Below are 17,003 nucleotides of genomic sequence, written 5' to 3' on the forward strand. Positions count from 1 at the left end.
TGGAGTGCGCGGGCGGAGCGAGGTTGGAGTGTGCGCGGGCGGAGCGAGGTTGGAGTGTGCGTGTTGAGCGAGGTTGGAGTGTGCGTGTTGAGCGAGGTTGGAGTGTGCGCGGGCGGAGCGAGGTTGGAGTGTGCTGATGATTCCCAGCTGCAGCTCACCGTCACCCCTCTTGACCTCTCCACTGATTCTGATTTCTCTTTCTGCCTCTCTGCTATGTTAGAGGATTTGTAAGTTCCTGCAGTTTAATATTGGAATGTCTGAAGGCATTGCCTTGTTTCCTTGTCACTTCCCTCCCCTGAGCCGTAGTCCGACGGTGAACCTGACCATTTGTGACCATGATGTCCTGTGTGAGCTCATATCTGCCCCCTCCCTGAGCCTGCCTGACTCCCCCCACAGCACAGGGACTGCCGCAGTTACAGAAAATGGTTCACCACCACCTTCTCCTGGTGTGACTGGGAATCTCAATAATCGCTCACCTTCCCACACTCGGAGAGGGAATGAACAAGTCTCTTTCCCAGGGGAGAAATTCCCATATTAACAGCTGTCGTCCTAGCTGGGGTGAGCTGATAAACCACTGCCCGGCGATGCTCAATTCCTCAGGCTCCAGCTACCAGGAGAAAGGGAGCAGATTCTCCACTCTGATCGTCTGAACAATAGAAGTGTAATGAATTTACAATAGTTTTATTAACACTGAGATAGATCGTTCGATGTTGTTAATTGCTGATCTTTAAATTGCAGGCCTCTCTTTGTTGGATCATGTTTCAAGATACAGCTTCAATTCTGATACCCTGACCCACAGCACGTCCATTGCCATTGGCTCTGACAGAGGTCAGGACACCCCGAATCGTACCGATATGTCCCCGGGGCTGCTCACCAACCCAGCTGGAAGCCGGAGCAGCTCTGTCTATCCTCCGGTCACCAGGCAGCTAGACTTCAGCCAGCATCCAGCCCTCACGCAACCCGTCCTGGGGGACTTGCCTGAGGGGAAAGGCAAGCCCAGCCCCTCATTACTGAACACAACATCGAGTCTGAGCTCCAGCTCTGTCTGCAGGAGTGCCGGATGGTCTTCACACAGTTTGGAAAGCCACCCCGATGCTGTTACCCGTGACCCCAAGCCATTCTGGTCCTCTCAGGGGAGCAAGAGAGCGTCTGCTGCATCCCCTGAGGCTGGTGTCCAAACGGTTAGGGAGAGGGTGGAGACCTTCTCAGCTGGCAGACGGAGCTGGAGACTCTCTCACCCACACCAGGACGATACTCCCCGACACGAGGATGAATTCATTGGTTTGAAGACTCTGAGTGAGATCCGTAAGCTGCTGAGTGAAACAGGAACCCCTCAGAACAAGCAGGTCTCCCTCGCTTCAGACTTTCCCCCAGAGAAGCTCGACTTCGACAACGACGAGGTAGCAACACTGGCGAATGGTGGAGAGGGTGAGTTCCTCTCTCGGTGGGCAGTCACAAGTCCACAGTCCAACAGGCTATTGGAACAGGGTCCTGGCACAGGAGTGTGTAAAGGCCGGAGGACCCCGCCCATGGTTGGGAATGCCAGCCGCATCGCTCGCTCCCTCGCAGGGGAGGGGGAGTGGCAGGCGCTCCTTGAGAGACGAACCATGACCGCAGGTGGAGACAGAGCAACACGACCAGCCTTTGCGGCCCGTGTGGGCAGAGTTGAGCCTGAGGGCTGCAGCGGGGCCACTGTTGGCAGGTTGGGCACTGTGCAACCGGCAGAATGTTCTGGAAGCTGCTCAAAGCCAATCAGACTGACAGCATCAACACCACAAGCACCCCCACCCGTTCCCCAACTGACTGGCCACATGCTCAGTGACGGCAGCAGGACAGGTGCGGGGCTTGAGGAAGACAGCAGTACTGACTCACTCGCTGCACGAGTATCCAACCTGCTCCGAGACCAGAGTCCCACAACACAGGATAGATATCCCAGCAGAGCTGCAGGCAGAGTGAACCACACAACATACGGTGAGAGAATCAGTAAGCAGCCTCGGAAATCCTTGTACCCACTTCCTGTATGTATTGTCATCACCAGCTAATAATCTGTTATAGGAATGGTTAATGGGACAGTGTAGAGAGAGCTTTACTCTGTATCTAACCCCATGCTCTACCTGTCCTGGGAGTGTTTGATGGGGACAGTGTAGAGGGAGCTTTACTCTGTATCTAACCCCGTGCTGTACCTGTCCTGGGAGTGTTTGATGGGGACAGTGTAGAGGGAGCTTTACTCTGTATCTAACCCCCGTGCTGTACCTGTCCTGGGAGTGTTTGATGGGGACAGTGTAGAGGGAGCTTTACTCTGTATCTAACCCCGTGCTGTCCCTGTCCTGGGAGTGTTTGATGGGGACAGTGTAGAGGGAGCTTTACTCTGTATCTAACCCCGTGCTGTACCTGTCCTGGGAGTGTTTGATGGGGACAGTGTAGAGGGAGCTTTACTCTGTATCTAACCCCGTGCTGTACCTGCCCTGGGAGTGTTTGATGGGACAGTGTAGAGGGAGTTTTACTCTGTATCTAACCCCGTGCTGTACCTGTCCTGGGAGTGTTTGATGGGACAGTGTAGAGGGAGTTTTACTCTGTATCTAACCCCGTGCTGTACCTGTCCTGGGAGTGTTTGATGGGACAGTGTAGAGGGAGTTTTACTCTGTATCTAACCCCGTGCTGTACCTGTCCTGGGAGTGTTTGATGGGACAGTGTAGAGGGAGTTTTACTCTGTATCTAACCCCGTGCTGTACCTGTCCTGGGAGTGTTTGATGGGACAGTGTAGAGGGAGTTTTACTCTGTATCTAACCCCGTGCTGTACCTGTCCTGGGATTGTTTGATGAGTTAAAGTTAAAGGAAGCTCATCTGAAAAAGAGGAGCATTGAAAGTTATTGATGAGTATAGAGAGAACTCGGTGGGTAAGATGAAGAGAAAGTTGGTCAGTAAACTGGTCAGTTCTTCTGCTGAAGCATCCATGAAGCCACAATGTTGAAAATAATGTGCTCGGTGTGTGGGAGCACCAGGGGTGACAGCAGTGGAACATGTGACACTTCTCAGACACCCAGTCTCAGAGTGACAACAGAGTACACAATCTTGGGGGCTGGAGAGGGGTTGATAGTCAGGGCTAACGTGAGCAGAACCTGACCTTATCTTTTTAATCTAGGTAAGGAACAGATGAAGCTGCTGAAACAGTCCCCTGACCCACTCTCAACCCTGGCTGAGGAGGACAGGAGGAAGATTGAAGAAATTAAAGCAGAATTACTTCAGGCATCCAAGAACCTCACCCGGCCTCAGGTAGGGTTAAGAAAGTGCTTTTGTCTTTCCACTGTTTTTCTGTTCCTGACCTGTGTTATTCCTGTCCTGGGAGTGTTTGATGGGGGACAGTGTAGAGGGAGCTTTACTCTGTATCTAACCTCGTGCTGTACCTGTCCTGGGAGTGTTTGATGGGGACAGTGTAGAGGGAGCTTTACTCTGTATCTAACCCCGTGCTGTACCTGTCCTGGGAGTGTTTGATGGGGACAGTGTAGAGGGAGCTTTGCTCTGTATCTAACCCTGTGCTGTACCTGTCCTGGGAGTGTTTGATGAGGACAGTGTAGAGGGAGCTTTACTCTGTATCCAACCCCGTGCTGTACCTGTCCTGGGAGTGTTTGATGGGGACAATGTAGAGGGAGCTTTACTCTGTATCTAACCCCGTGCTGTACCTGTCCTGGGAGTGTTTGATGGGGACAGTGTAGAGGGAGCTTTACTCTGTATCTAACCCCGTGCTGTACCTGTCCTGGGAGTGTTTGATGGGGACAGTGTAGAGGGAGCTTTACTCTGTATCTAACCCCGTGCTGTACCTGTCCTGATTTGATATTGACACTGGCTGCTGAAAATCGGGTGTGAGTTGGAGCCTGGATGAGGTGGTGAAGAAATGAGTTGTTTATTATGTGGTGAGGATTAATCATCAATGTTTGGACGATGACTTCTTTTCTCCTGAGTAGGTTGTGTCAGTGAGTGTGAGCGAGCTGGTTGGACTGTTGCTGACACTGCCATGCTCACTCTGTGCCTTGTTATACTAAGTATGAAAGTGAATGAAGCCAGGCTGAATTAAACAGACTTTCCTGCCTGTGTTACCCTGGGCCATCTGAGGCCCTCGATCCATTCATTATGTGTGAGGGTAACAGTTAGTAAACAGAAAGCAACAAGTCTGGACCTGACTCCTCTCTGAGCTGGCCAATGGGACCCATCCACAATTAGATGTAGAAAAGCCTGGAGACGGTTTACAAGAATCAACATTAGAATTTGCTGCACGAGGGTAAGGTACAGTTTCTGCTGGTATCCTCTCTCTCTCTGTTTCCACTCTCCTTATAACCTTCCAGTTTCTATATCCTCTATTCCATCTGCTCCTATTCTGTGAATGATCTGTTAGCTACTCCCATTCGGAGTAGCAATTGTTTGGTTGCAGTATAATCAGTGTACTCAAATTTAGTAGTTGTGATCTGTGATACTTCATGTTCAGTCTAAAATATCTGTTATTCAATCATTTCACTGTTTAATTTCCCCCCCATGGTATTAAGAACAAAGAACAGTACAGCACAGGAACAGGCCCTTCGGCCCTCCAAGCCTGTGCCGATCATGATGCTCTAACTAAACGAAAAAAAGGTCTTCTGCCCTTATTCGGTCCGTATCCCTCTACTCCCTCCCTATTCATGCACCCATCCAGATGCCTCTTCAATGTTGCTAATGTGCTGCTTCCACCACCTCCTCTGGCAGCGCGTTCCAGGCACCCACCACTCTCTGCGTGAAAAACTTCCCCCGCACATCTCCCTTAAACTTTCCCCTCTCACTTTGAACCTGTGCCCCCTTGTAATCGACACTTCCACCCTGGGAAAAAGCCTCTGACTATCCACCCTGTCTGTGCCTCTCATAATTTTGTAGACCTCTATTGGGCCTCCCCTCAGCCTCTGTCTTTCCAATCAAACCTAGTTTATTCAACCTCTCCTCATAGCCAACACCCTCGAGACCAGGCAACATCCTGGTGAATCTTCTTTGCGGCTCTCTCCAAAGCTTCCACGTCCTTCTGGTAGTGTGGTGACCAGAACTACACGTAATACTCCAAATGCGACCTAATCAAGGTTTTATATAGCTGCAATGTAATTTGCCAACTCTTGTACTCAATGCCCTGGCCGATGAGGGCAGGCATGCCCTCCCTATTGTCTCTCCCTATCTTGGTGGCCTTATCCTGCTTTACCTACCCATCCCCATACCACCAGAGACTGATGCATCCCTCTGACTAGCCTTGCCTGTCCTCTCTTTTTGTGCCAAGTAAGCAGTTCTGCTGTCACTCACCTCATGCTTTGCTTCTCCAAGCTCCTATGCTGCTCTATCTGCCATGCTCTTTATTGTCCATCACTCAAGGGCAATTGGGGCTGTTAATTAAATGCCCGCTTTGCCAGTGGCACTCACATCCCACTAATGAGTGAAACAAAAACTCTGCCTTGATAACCCATCTTTGATTGAGCTTTTGGCTTTCCATCCTAATTTCTCCTCCTATTGCTCAATCGCCTTTTGTTATGGTTCAGGTCAGAAACTTTAATGTGTTTTATGGAGCCCGGCTGGATCATAAGTTTTGCATCTTGAATTTGGCTATGATAAGCATGATATGTTTCACTTCAGGTATGATTCAAATGACCCACCACGGAGCTTTTATCAAACAAAGTTTATTTAAGAATATAGTTAACATGTATAGTAAGAAAATTAGCAATAACTTTTATGAATTACAAACAGGAAACAAAACGACTACTATAATGTATAACCCTTAATGAATATATCTAAGATGTTCCAATCAAAAGCAAAACCTTCCTCAGACAAAACCCTTTAAACAAGTTCAACACAGCAAAGACTACTGCTCACGTGATACTGGAAATTTAGTCCTTTGGTGGAAGTCTGCAGTGCACTGGATTGAACACGCTGAAGTCAAAACAGCTTCTCAAGACCCCAGGGAAAGACTCTCTGGTCAAGCCACCAACTGCAGAATCTTTACTGCAGGAAGGTGAGGCCTTTTTTTTCAGAGAACCAGCAGAATTTCCAAAACAACAGGGAGAGAGGGAAAACACTTCTTTTTAGCTTGCTGTCCCTTCTAAAACTCAACTGCAGCTCAGAACTGAGAATGAAAGAACCTCTGTCACCTGACCTGCCAACCAGATTTATTTTCCTCCCAACAATGCAGAGTCATGAACATCCCAGTAAAAATAAACTAACCCCAGTTTAAGCAGCAATAAAAGGACATCTCCAGTCAAACCGGCAACAATGACATCAGCTCAGGCTGTGAGCGAAGGAAACACTGAAGCTGTGAGAGCCGCAGAAACCATGGATTTAAAAAAACCTTTCTTAAAGGTACACTAACGTCACACTTTCCAGCAGGGTGAAGTGCATTAGAATGTTTTTTTCTTCTTTAAATATGCTTTCTTTTACTTTTACTATCCTTCTACCGGTCTAACCGGTTTTTTATAGTGTGTAATAGGGCGGCACGGTAGCGCAGTGGTTAGCACTGCTGCTTCACAGCTCCAGGGTCCCGGGTTCGATTCCCGGCTTGGGTCACTGTCTGTGTGGAGTTTGCACATTCTCCTCGTGTCTGCGTGGGTTTCCTCCGGGTGCTCCGGTTTCCTCCCACAGTCCAAAGATGTGCGGGTTAGGTTGATTGGCCAGATTAAAAATTGCCCCTTAGAATCCTAAAATGCGTAGGTTAGAGGGATTAGAGGGTAAATATGTGGGGGTAGGGCCTGGGTGGGATTGTGGTCGGTGCAGACTCGATGGGCCGAATGGCCTCCTTCTGCACTGTAGGGTTTCTATGATTTCTATGATCTGTGATTTCTTCATGTTTAGTCATCCACGGACGCAGAATGGACAATGAAAGCTTCATGTCCAAGCTTGCCACACGCTCGCGCACACGCTCGCGCACACGCTCGCGCACACGCTCGCGCACACGCTCTCCCACACGCTCTCCCACTCGTACACGCGCACGCACTCGCACACGCTCTCCCACTCACACGCTCTCCCACTCAAAGAACAAAGAACAATACAGCACAGGAACAGGCCCTTCGGCCCTCCAAGCCCGCGCCGCTCCCTGGTCCAAACTAGACCATTCTTTTGTATCCCTCCATTCCCACACCGTTCATGTGGCTGTCTAGATAAGTCTTAAACGTTCCCAGTGTGTCCGCCTCCACCACCTTGCCCGGCAACACATTCCAGGCCCCCACCACCCTCTGTGTAAAATACGTCCTTCTGATATCTGTGTTAAACCTCCCCCCCCCCCCCCCCCCCCCCCTCACCTTGAACCTACGACCCCTCGTGAACGTCACCACCGACCTGGGGAAAAGCTTCCCACCGTTCACCCTATCTGTGCCTTTCATAATTTTATACACCTCTATTAGGTCACCCCTCATCCTCCGTCTTTCCAGTGAGAACAACCCCAGTTTACCCAATCTCTCCTCATAACTAAGCCCTTCGATACCAGGTAACATCCTGGTAAACCTCCTCTGTACTCTCTCTAAAGTCTCCACGTCCTTCTGGTAGTGTGGCGACCAGAACTGGACGCAGTATTCCAAATGCGGCCGAACCAACGTTCTATACAACTGCAACATCAGACCCCAACTTTTATACACTCGCACGCTCTCCCACTCGCACGCTCTCCCACTCGCACGCTCTCCCACTCGCACGCTCTCCCACTCGCACGCTCTCCCACTCGCACGCTCTCCCACTCGCACGCTCTCCCACTCGCACGCTCTCCCACTCGCACGCTCTCCCACTCGCACGCTCTCCCACTCGCACGCTCTCCCACTCGCACGCACTCTTGCACACTCGCGCACGGTCACGCGCACGCTCACGCACGCACGCTCATATTCACACGCACACTCACTCGCAGGCTAACACTGCACGCTCACACACACTGCACGCACACACGCAAACACACATGCACGCACACACACACGCATACACACACACTCACCTAAGCATGCACACAAACATACAGGGAAGAATATTTGCGCTAGTGCACACTGCTATAGATGCACTTGCACAGTTGTGCACATATGTACAAATATATTCATGCATGCACATAGATGTGTACACAGTGATACACATGTTTGAGGCCATGTTATGTATACATGTATATGCAGCAGACAAACATACGCGAGCACATGCAAACACACATATACAGGCAGAGTATCCTTTATCTGAAGCACTTGGGGCTGATTGCGTTCGGGGAGTCAGATATTTTTGGTTTTGGATCCTGTGTATATGGTGGGCCCAGACCTACTTGGGGGAATGTTTTACCAATTTGCTGTAGTTCTTTGAAATGACAGATGCTGTAGATAAAGGGGAACCAGTGGATGTACTGTATTTAGATTTCCAGAAGGCATTTCATCAGGTGTCACATCAAAGGTTATTGTGGAAAATAACACCTCATAGTGTAGGGCGCAACATATTGGCATGGATCGAAGATTGGCTGGCAAACAGGAAACAGAGTTGGCATAAATGGGTCATTTTCTCGTTGTCAGGATGTGACGAGTAATATGTCACAGGGATCAAAGAACAAAGAACAGTACAGCACAGGAAACAGGCCCTTCGGCCCTCCAAGCCTGTGCCGCTCCTTGGTCCAACTAGACCAATCGTTGGTCAGCATTGGTGCCACAACCTTGTATAATGACTTGGATGAAGGAACTGACGGTGTGGCTGCTAAATTTGCTGATGACAAAGGTAAGTAGAATAGTAAGATGTGAAGAGGACACAAGGAGGCTTCAAAGGGATAAGGATAGGTTAAGTGAGTGGGCAAAGTGAAATTGTAAATGTTGGCAGGAAGAATAAAGAAGAAGCGTCTCCTCTAAATGGTGAGAGATTGCAGAGCTCTGAGATGCAGAGGGATCTGGGTGTCCTAGTGCATGAATCACAAGGCTGGTAGACAGGTACAGCAAGTAATGAGGAAAGCTAATAGAACTTTATTGTTTATTGTGAGGGGAATTGATTGCAAAAATAGGGAGGTTATGCTCCAGTTGTACTGAGCAGTTGTGATACAACATCTGGAGTATTGTGTACGGTGCTGGTCTCCTTATTTAAGGAAAGATGTAAATGCATTGGGAGCAGTTCAGAGAAGGTTTAGCAGACTGACACCAGGGAAGGCTGGGCAGGCTAGGCTTGTACCCACTGGAGTTTAGAAGTGTAAGATACGACTTGTTAAATTCGATCCTGAGGGGGTATTGGCAGGGTGGATGTGGAGAGGATGTTTCCTCTTGTGGGAGAATCTAGAACTATGCGGCACTGTTTAAAAATAAAGGGTCGCTCATTAAAGATGAGGAGAATTTTTTCTCGGGGTCATCGGTCTTCCTCGAAAGGCAGTGGAAGCAGAGCCTTTGAATATTTTTAAGGCAGTGATAGATTTTTGATAAGCCAGTGGGTGAACAAAGAACAAAGAACAATACAGCACAGGAACAGGCCCTTCGGCCCTCCAAGCCCGCGCCGCTCCCCGGTCCAGGATTGAATCCTGAATCCAGGATCCCCGCCCAATTTTCCAGCCTATCTACATACCAATATCCTATCCACCGAGCTGTCCCCCACAGCTACGATGCTTTGTTCATTACAACCTATTAACTCACCCCCACCCCCCTATTCCAGACCATGTGATCTCCAGGGAGAGGCGAAAACCCAGAGTGAAAAACCCCAGGGCCAATATGGGGAAAAAAAAATCTGGGAAATTCCTCTCCGACCCCCTGAGGCGATCGAAACGAGTCCAGGAGATCACAATGGCCCTGATCGGAAAATGCTTCCCAACCCTAGTCATTTCCACTTCCACGAGAAACAAGGAACAATTAGCCCGCGCCGCTCCCTGGTCCAAACTAGACCACTCTTTTGTATCCCTCCATTCCCACTCCGTTCATATAGCTGTCTAGATAAGTCTTAAACGTTCCCAGTGTGTCCGCCTCCAACACCTTGCCCAGCAACACATTCCAGGCCCCCACGACCCTCTGTGTGAAATATGTCCTTCTGATATCTGTGTTAAACCTCCCCCCCTTCACCTTGAACCTATGACCCCTCGTGAACGTCACCACCGACCCTGAACCTGAAAGGTTATTGGGGGTAGGCAGGAATGTGGGATTGAGGTTAAGATCAGATCAGTCACGATCTTATTGAATGGCAGAGCAGGCTCGAAGGGCTGATTGGCTTATCCCTGTTCGCATTATAATCTCTAAACCTCGGCTAGCAATAATCTACAGATGCAATTGTTTCCCCATTTACCAACTCTCCAACACCTTACTTCTTATCTATTAACACTTATCATACCTGCAATATAATATTGCATTGCTTTATTAACATACAAATGAACCATATCACCCTTCAGAAAAATGTTCGGTTTTCAGATGGATAAAGGATATTTAACTTGTCTATATTTAGTTGCTGCACACGCATTTATATCCACACAAGCCCACATACACGCAGATGTATTATGTACACAAATGTGTCAGTGTGAACATACGTACTCTGTGTTTACACGTATGTGTGCACACAATCACATGCACTTTGTTTCCAAGCAGTCCCACAATAGTAAGAGGTTAACAACGATCAGGAAGTTGATTTTCACCTCCTTGACTCAGGAGCATTGAGATAGATTGCAGAGTCTGTTCACCTTCCTGACAGCTGAGGTCAGTTAACTCAGCACCAATCAGGCTTTGTAGCAGGCAGCTCCCTGTCCACTTCCCACCCAGGCCACTGGGTGGGGCTTAAAGGCTGGAGGTCAGGCGTGTGCCCTGGACTCAGCCAGATTCACAAGTTCAGCTTTCTTTATTGCAGGAATGGATTGCTTCAGCAGCTGCTGCCAGGGTGTAAGTTGCTTTGCTTTAACTTTTTAAACCCTCTTGGTGCGTAATCTCTGCCCAGCTGTTTGAACCATGAAGTCTGGTTACAGCCAAGAACATCGGCTATACTTCGTGTACGGCCAATGCATGAGGATGCAATTTATCCACCGGGTGTTTGCCCCTCTCTCTCTCTGTCTCCTTCCTGGGTGATGCATGCTTTGAGTTTGAGCTGACTGGCATGGATTGGACATTGACTTTGTGCTTATGTTGGTATGGTGGAGCGAGTTAGATCGGGGAATGAGAAGGGTACTGGTCCCCCTCGGAGCATGGTGCCTGCAGATTTGCTGTGTGAACATGATGTTGATGGAGGAATCGTTAACTGGGTGCAAGACACAGAGTTCCAGTTCACAGAGAAGCTTTGAGGGACACTGGCCAATATTCTGGTGATACAATATGATAAGAAAAATGAGGAGACCCAGTGCAAGCTCGGTGGTACAATTCCAATGGGGATGAAAGAACAGAGAGAAGCAGTGGGGCTTGTGCACAAGTATTTCAAAGTGGTAAGAGAGGTTAATAAAACGTACAGGATCCTGATTTTAATAAACAGAGGCAGAGTGTACAAAAGTCCAGAAGTTATGCCAACCCTGTAGAGAAGAACACCATGCTCCCACAGTCCAAAGATGTGTGGGTTAGGTGGATTGGCCATGCTAAATTGACCCTTAATGTCGGGGGACTAACAGTGTAAATATGTGGGGTTACGGGAAGGGGGCCTGGGTGGGATTGTTGTAGGTGCAGGCTCGATGGGCCGAATGGCCTTTCGCAATGACGTGCAGGTTTTGGAGAGAGTACAGGAGGGATTAACCAGAATGGTTCCAGGGTTGAAGGATTACTGTAACACAGAGAGACTGGAGAAGCTGGGCTTGTCCTCCAGAAAGTAGAGAAGGTTAAGATGAGACTTGATGAGAGGTGCTGAGCATGGTGAAGGGTTTTGATGAGTGAATAGAAACTGTTTGCAGTGACTGGGTCGAAAACCAGAGAGTGCAGATTTACGGGGATTGACAGAGGAAGCTGAGAACACATAAATAAACCTATTGCGTTAAAGAAGTGTCTCGGATTTGAAACGAGCTGTCTGATGAGGTGATGGATACAGATCCAACAGTTAAATACTTCATGGAGAAACATTCGCAGAGATGCAGGAACGAGCAGGTGAGTGAGAACAACCGGATTTTTGTACAGAAAGAGATCGTGCAAGCTGGTTGGGCTGAACTACCTCCTCCTTTGCTGTATTATTAATTGTATCTTTACACACACTTAGCATTAACACCTGATAAGGGAACTGTCTCCTGCACATACACTCTGAACTCCCAGCAGAGTGGAGAGAGTAGGCCTCCTGGATAGGGACTCCCGGTTATTTAATGCAGTCAGTGTGACTGAGTGTGGTAGAAGTAAACTAAACTGCCAGACTCACCTTGTGGGGACCATGTTCTCGGCTGGTGTTCCCTGGAGCTTTAAAGAATGAGAGGTATCAGATTGAGACATTGAAGATTGTCAAGGGTGCTTGACAGGGCAAATACTGAGAGAGTGTTTCCCCTGGCTGGGGGATCGACAATAAGGGCCCAGAATAAGGGATTGACTGTTTAAGACTGAAATGAGGAGAAATTTGGGGCGGTACGGTGACACAGTGGTTAGCACTGCTGCCTCAGCGCCAGAGACCCGGGTTCGATTCCAGCCTCGGGTCACTTTCTGTGTGGAGTTTGCACATTCTCCCCGTGTCTGCCTGGGTTTCCTCCGGGTTCTCCGGTTTCCTCCCACAGTCCAAAGATGTGCGGGTTAGGTGCATTGGCCGTGCTAAATTGATCCTGACTGTCACGGGAACTAGCCAGGGTAAATAGGGATTTAGAGGATAGTGCCTGGGTAGGTTTGTGGTTGGTGCAGACTTGATGGGCCGAATGGCCTCATTCTGCTGTGTAGGTATTCCATGGATTCTATAAATTTGTTCACTCAGAGGATTGTGCATGTTTGGAATTCTAACCCCCCCGGAGAGCGGTGGTTGTTCAGTCACAGAGTATCTCGAAGGCCGAGCTCAGATGTTTTTGTGTGCTTAAGGAGTTAAAGATCAGCCATGGTTTTGTTTGACGACGGAACAGGCTCGAGGGGCTGAATGGCCTCCTCCTGTTTCTGTGACATAGTTGATGTCAATGTTACTGGGCTGGTAGCGGGAGAGAGCAGTCCTGGCTTCTGCTGCTGTTAACCTGGCCCCTCAGCATCACTTCCCTCCTGACTCCCTCTGCTCTGAGTGAAATGAAGGGTTCTCTGTCTGAGTTGGCAGAATGCAGCTGAAGACCAGGAAGGAGCAGAAGCCACAGCTTCAGGTGAGAATTGTGTCATCGTAGAATCATCGAATGGTTACAACAAGGAGGTCAATGAGTGTATCTGGCTCTTTGAAAGAGCCACTCAGCGAGTCCCACACCCCTGTCTTTCCCGTAGATCATATCCCTTCAGACAATGATTTTGATTTATTGTTGTCACATGTATTAGTATACAGTGAAACGTGTTGTTTCTTGCGCGCTATACAGAGTATACCGTTCATAGAGAAGGAAAGGAGATTGTGCAGAATGTAATTTACAGTCATAGCTAGGGTGTAGAGAAAGATCAACTTAATACGAGATACAGTAGTGGACTCGCCAACATTAAGGGCATTTAAATGGTCATTGGATAAACATATGGATGATATTGGAATAGTGTAGGTCAGATGGGCTTTAGATTGGTTTCACAGGTCGGCGCAACACCGAGGGCCGAAGGGTCTGTACTGCGCTGTAATGTTCTATGTTCTCGGTCCATTCAAAAGTCTGACAGCAGCAGGGAAGAAGCTGTTCTTGAGTTGGTTGGTACGTGATCTCAGACTTTTGTATCTTCTTCCTGAAGGAAGAAGGTGGAAGAGAGAATGTCCGGGGTGCGTGGGGTCCTGGACCCAATCCTCCTCCACAAGCCCTGATCAATCTCCCTCTACCACTGAGTGTTTCCAGCTTTAGTAAAAGTGAAGCAGTGTTCGACAAACAGATGAAATAACCTTTTGTGTTTTGGGCAGGATGGATATCCAGTGGATGCTGAGGATTTATCACTGACACCAGATCTTGCATCGTCGATAGACGCCTCCCCAGAGACTGAGCTGCCCGCACTCCCCCCTGCAGCGTTCCAGTCTGTCAGCACAGCACGATCCCAGATCTCCAGCCAGCTCCAGAAGCTTTCCGACAATCAGTTCGACACCACGGTGCAGCTGCGGACTCCCCTGCGCAGGAACCTGGACAAGCAGCTGAAAGCGATGGATCGGGGCTCCCCCGTGTCTGACTACACCCAGTCCCCTCCATCACCGCCTGCAAAGCCCATCATCGCCATCACCTTCTCCTCGCGCAAGAAGCCCCCTTCCTCCAGCCCACAGCCCAGCACTCCGCTCCCCAAGAAGATGCCCAGTAGACAGCAAGGGGCCACTGGCAGGCCTGATGAGGAGTCTCCTGGCTGCGTCAGGGCAGTGAGGGATGAGGTAGCCCAACTGCTGAGTCCCATGTTCGGCAAGATACAGGAGGAGGGTTCACAAAGCGACCCAAAGCAGAGGGAGCAGCTCACCACCGAGAACAGTATTCAGGGACAGACTGTAGCAGATACAGGTGAATCACTCTGGACCGACATTCCCACAGAACAGAAGCCCCGCTCCAGCTCTCCAGATCCCTGTAGCCCCTCTCCCACCAGGACTGTGCTTTCACACATCCGGGTAACCCTCTCTCCCAACCGGCCAGCTGCCTGCGGAGCTCTTCCCCATAACATCCCCACGACATCTGGGAAAGTCAGTGCTGAAGACACCCGCGTGACAGGAGAAGGAGCACAGCCAGCTCCTCCCCCAGCCCTCCATGACTCTCCAGGTGTGTCCTGTCCTCTTGCCTGTCAGCCAGCTGGCAAGGGGCCACCATATCCCCCTCTTCCCATGCCTACTCCGGGCTTTTACCCCGGCTTTCTGCCCTTGTTTGACTACCCCTCTGAAGCCAAGCCAGAGCCGAGGGTTCCAATTGCACAGGATGGCGGCAAGGTGGACGTGTCCACTCAAACAATCATACGACCCTCATCGGACCCACCAGGTCCCGCTGCCGTTACAGTGGGACAAGAGGTGTCGACGCAAACCAGGGGAACCCAGCCAGATGTGGCATTGAAGACAACTGTCAGCACCACGGCCACTTCTAGCCACACATTGGTTACTCAGGGAACAGGTATGTACCCAGACTACTCAACCAACTCAACCAAGAACTGTACAGCGAGGTTATGTTGCAGTTGTATAAGGTGCTGGTGAGGCCACACCTGGAGAACTGTGTACAGTCTTGGTCTCCTTACTTGAGAAAGGATATACTGGCACTGGAGGGGGTGCAGAGGAGATTCACGAGGTAGATTCCGGAGTTGAGAGGGTTGGCTTATGAGGAGAGACTGAGTAGACTGGGGCTATACTCATTGGAATTCAGAAGAATGAAGGGAGATCTTGTAGAAACATATAAGATTGTGAAGGGAATAGATAAGATAGAAGCAGGGAAGTTTTTTCCACTGGCGAGTGAAACTAGAACTAGGGGGCATGGCCTCAAAATAAGGGGGAGCAGATTTAGGACTGAGTTGAGGAGGAACTTCTTCACATAAAGGGTTGTGAATCTGTGGAATTCCCTGCCCAGTGAAGCAGTTGAGGCTACCTCATTGAATGTTTTTAAGTCAAGGATAGATTTTTTGAACAGTGAAGGAATTAAGGGTTATGGTGAGCGGGTGGGTAAGTGGAGCTGAGTCCACAAAAAGATCAGCCATAATCTTATTGAATGGCGGAGCAGGCTCGAGGGGCCAGATGGCCTACTCCTGTTCCTAGTTCTTATGTTCTACAGAGTGAATTCTCATTCCAAATACTGGGGTATTGGACAGAGGCTGAGCCACGGGAATTTATATTACTGCCATAGCTATGTGGGAACATAGAAACAGGAGTCTGGATCAATATCGTCCCTCAAACTGGCTCTGTCTTTCCCTATCACCTTTATCTGCCCTAATGATTCCAATTCTCATTTTAAATTGATTGGATCACCACTTCATCTTAAACTCAAGGGAATATAAAGAAAGTTCTATTAATGCCACTATCTAAGCCCCAGTTTCATTCAGACAAATCTATGATACTCCCTCTAAAGCCAACATCTCCTTCCTGAGGCACGACACCCGAAACTGAGCAGTTACTGTGAATGCACTCTGACCAAAGCTCTGTACAACTGAAACATCACTTCCAGCCCACAGTCCTTGGGTTTAGGGCAAACATTTCATTCATTACCTTTAAATTTTATTTTACCTGGTCTACCAGCTTTTATTGATTGATGAACTGATGAAATTCTCTCTGTTCCTTCACAGCTCTCAGTTTCTCACTATTTAGAAAATATTTCCATTTGCCACTCCCGGCACTGAGTGAATAGTCACATACTTGCCAATTAGAACATGGGCCATTCAGCCCATCGAGCCTGCACCAACCACAATCCCACTCGGGCCCCATCCCAGTAACCAAGCAATTTAGCATGACCAATCAACCTAACCCACACATCTTTGGAGTGTGGGCGGCACGGTGGGACAGTGGTTAGCACTGCTGCCTCACAGCGCCAGGGATCTGGGTTCGATTCCCGGCTTGGGTCACTGTCTGTGTGGAGTTTGCACGTTCTCCTCGTGTCTGCGTGGGTTTCCTCCGGGTGCTCCGGTTTCCTCCCACAGTCCAAAGATGTGCGGGTTAGGTGGATTGGCCATGCTAAATTGCCCCTTAGTGTCAGGGGAACCAGGAGAGTAAATGTCTGGGGTTAGGGGGATAGGGCCTGGGTGGGAGTGTGGTCTGTGCAGACTCGATGGGCCGAATGGCCTCCTTCTGCACTGTAGGCATTCTTTGTTCTTTGAAACTGGAGCACCTGGAGGAAACCCACGCAGACACGGGGAGAATGTGCAAACTCCACACAGGCACAGCTTTGTCCACACCCAAAGTACTGAGCCAGACTTTAACTCTGTCTAAGGAATGGGTTTTGAGTGAGTTAGATTCAGGTGCAGTCAGCGTGTCTACATCCTGTGTAAATTCCTGTTCTTACCGATACTGCTTGCTTGTGTGTCAGCCTTGTTGGTTCTGGGTTCAAGTCCCACTCCAGGGCTTAAGCA

The 17,003-nt window shown here is 49.3% G+C and overlaps 1 protein-coding gene across 1 annotated transcript in view; it reads left to right on the forward strand.

The window, feature by feature from the left end:
* The window catches only part of alms1 (ALMS1 centrosome and basal body associated protein), a 115,062-nt gene that overhangs the window by 50,684 nt on the left and 47,375 nt on the right, over positions 1–17,003 (forward strand). Inside the window, exons 8-10 of the mRNA XM_078200048.1 lie at positions 739–1,971; positions 3,143–3,273; positions 13,897–15,067. Coding sequence (XP_078056174.1) covers positions 739–1,971; positions 3,143–3,273; positions 13,897–15,067 — 2,535 coding nt within the window. The remainder of the gene's footprint in view (positions 1–738; positions 1,972–3,142; positions 3,274–13,896; positions 15,068–17,003) is intronic.

This window comes from Mustelus asterias, chromosome 1 (assembly GCF_964213995.1).
Source record: "Mustelus asterias chromosome 1, sMusAst1.hap1.1, whole genome shotgun sequence".
Taxonomy (NCBI): Eukaryota; Metazoa; Chordata; class Chondrichthyes; order Carcharhiniformes; family Triakidae; genus Mustelus; species Mustelus asterias.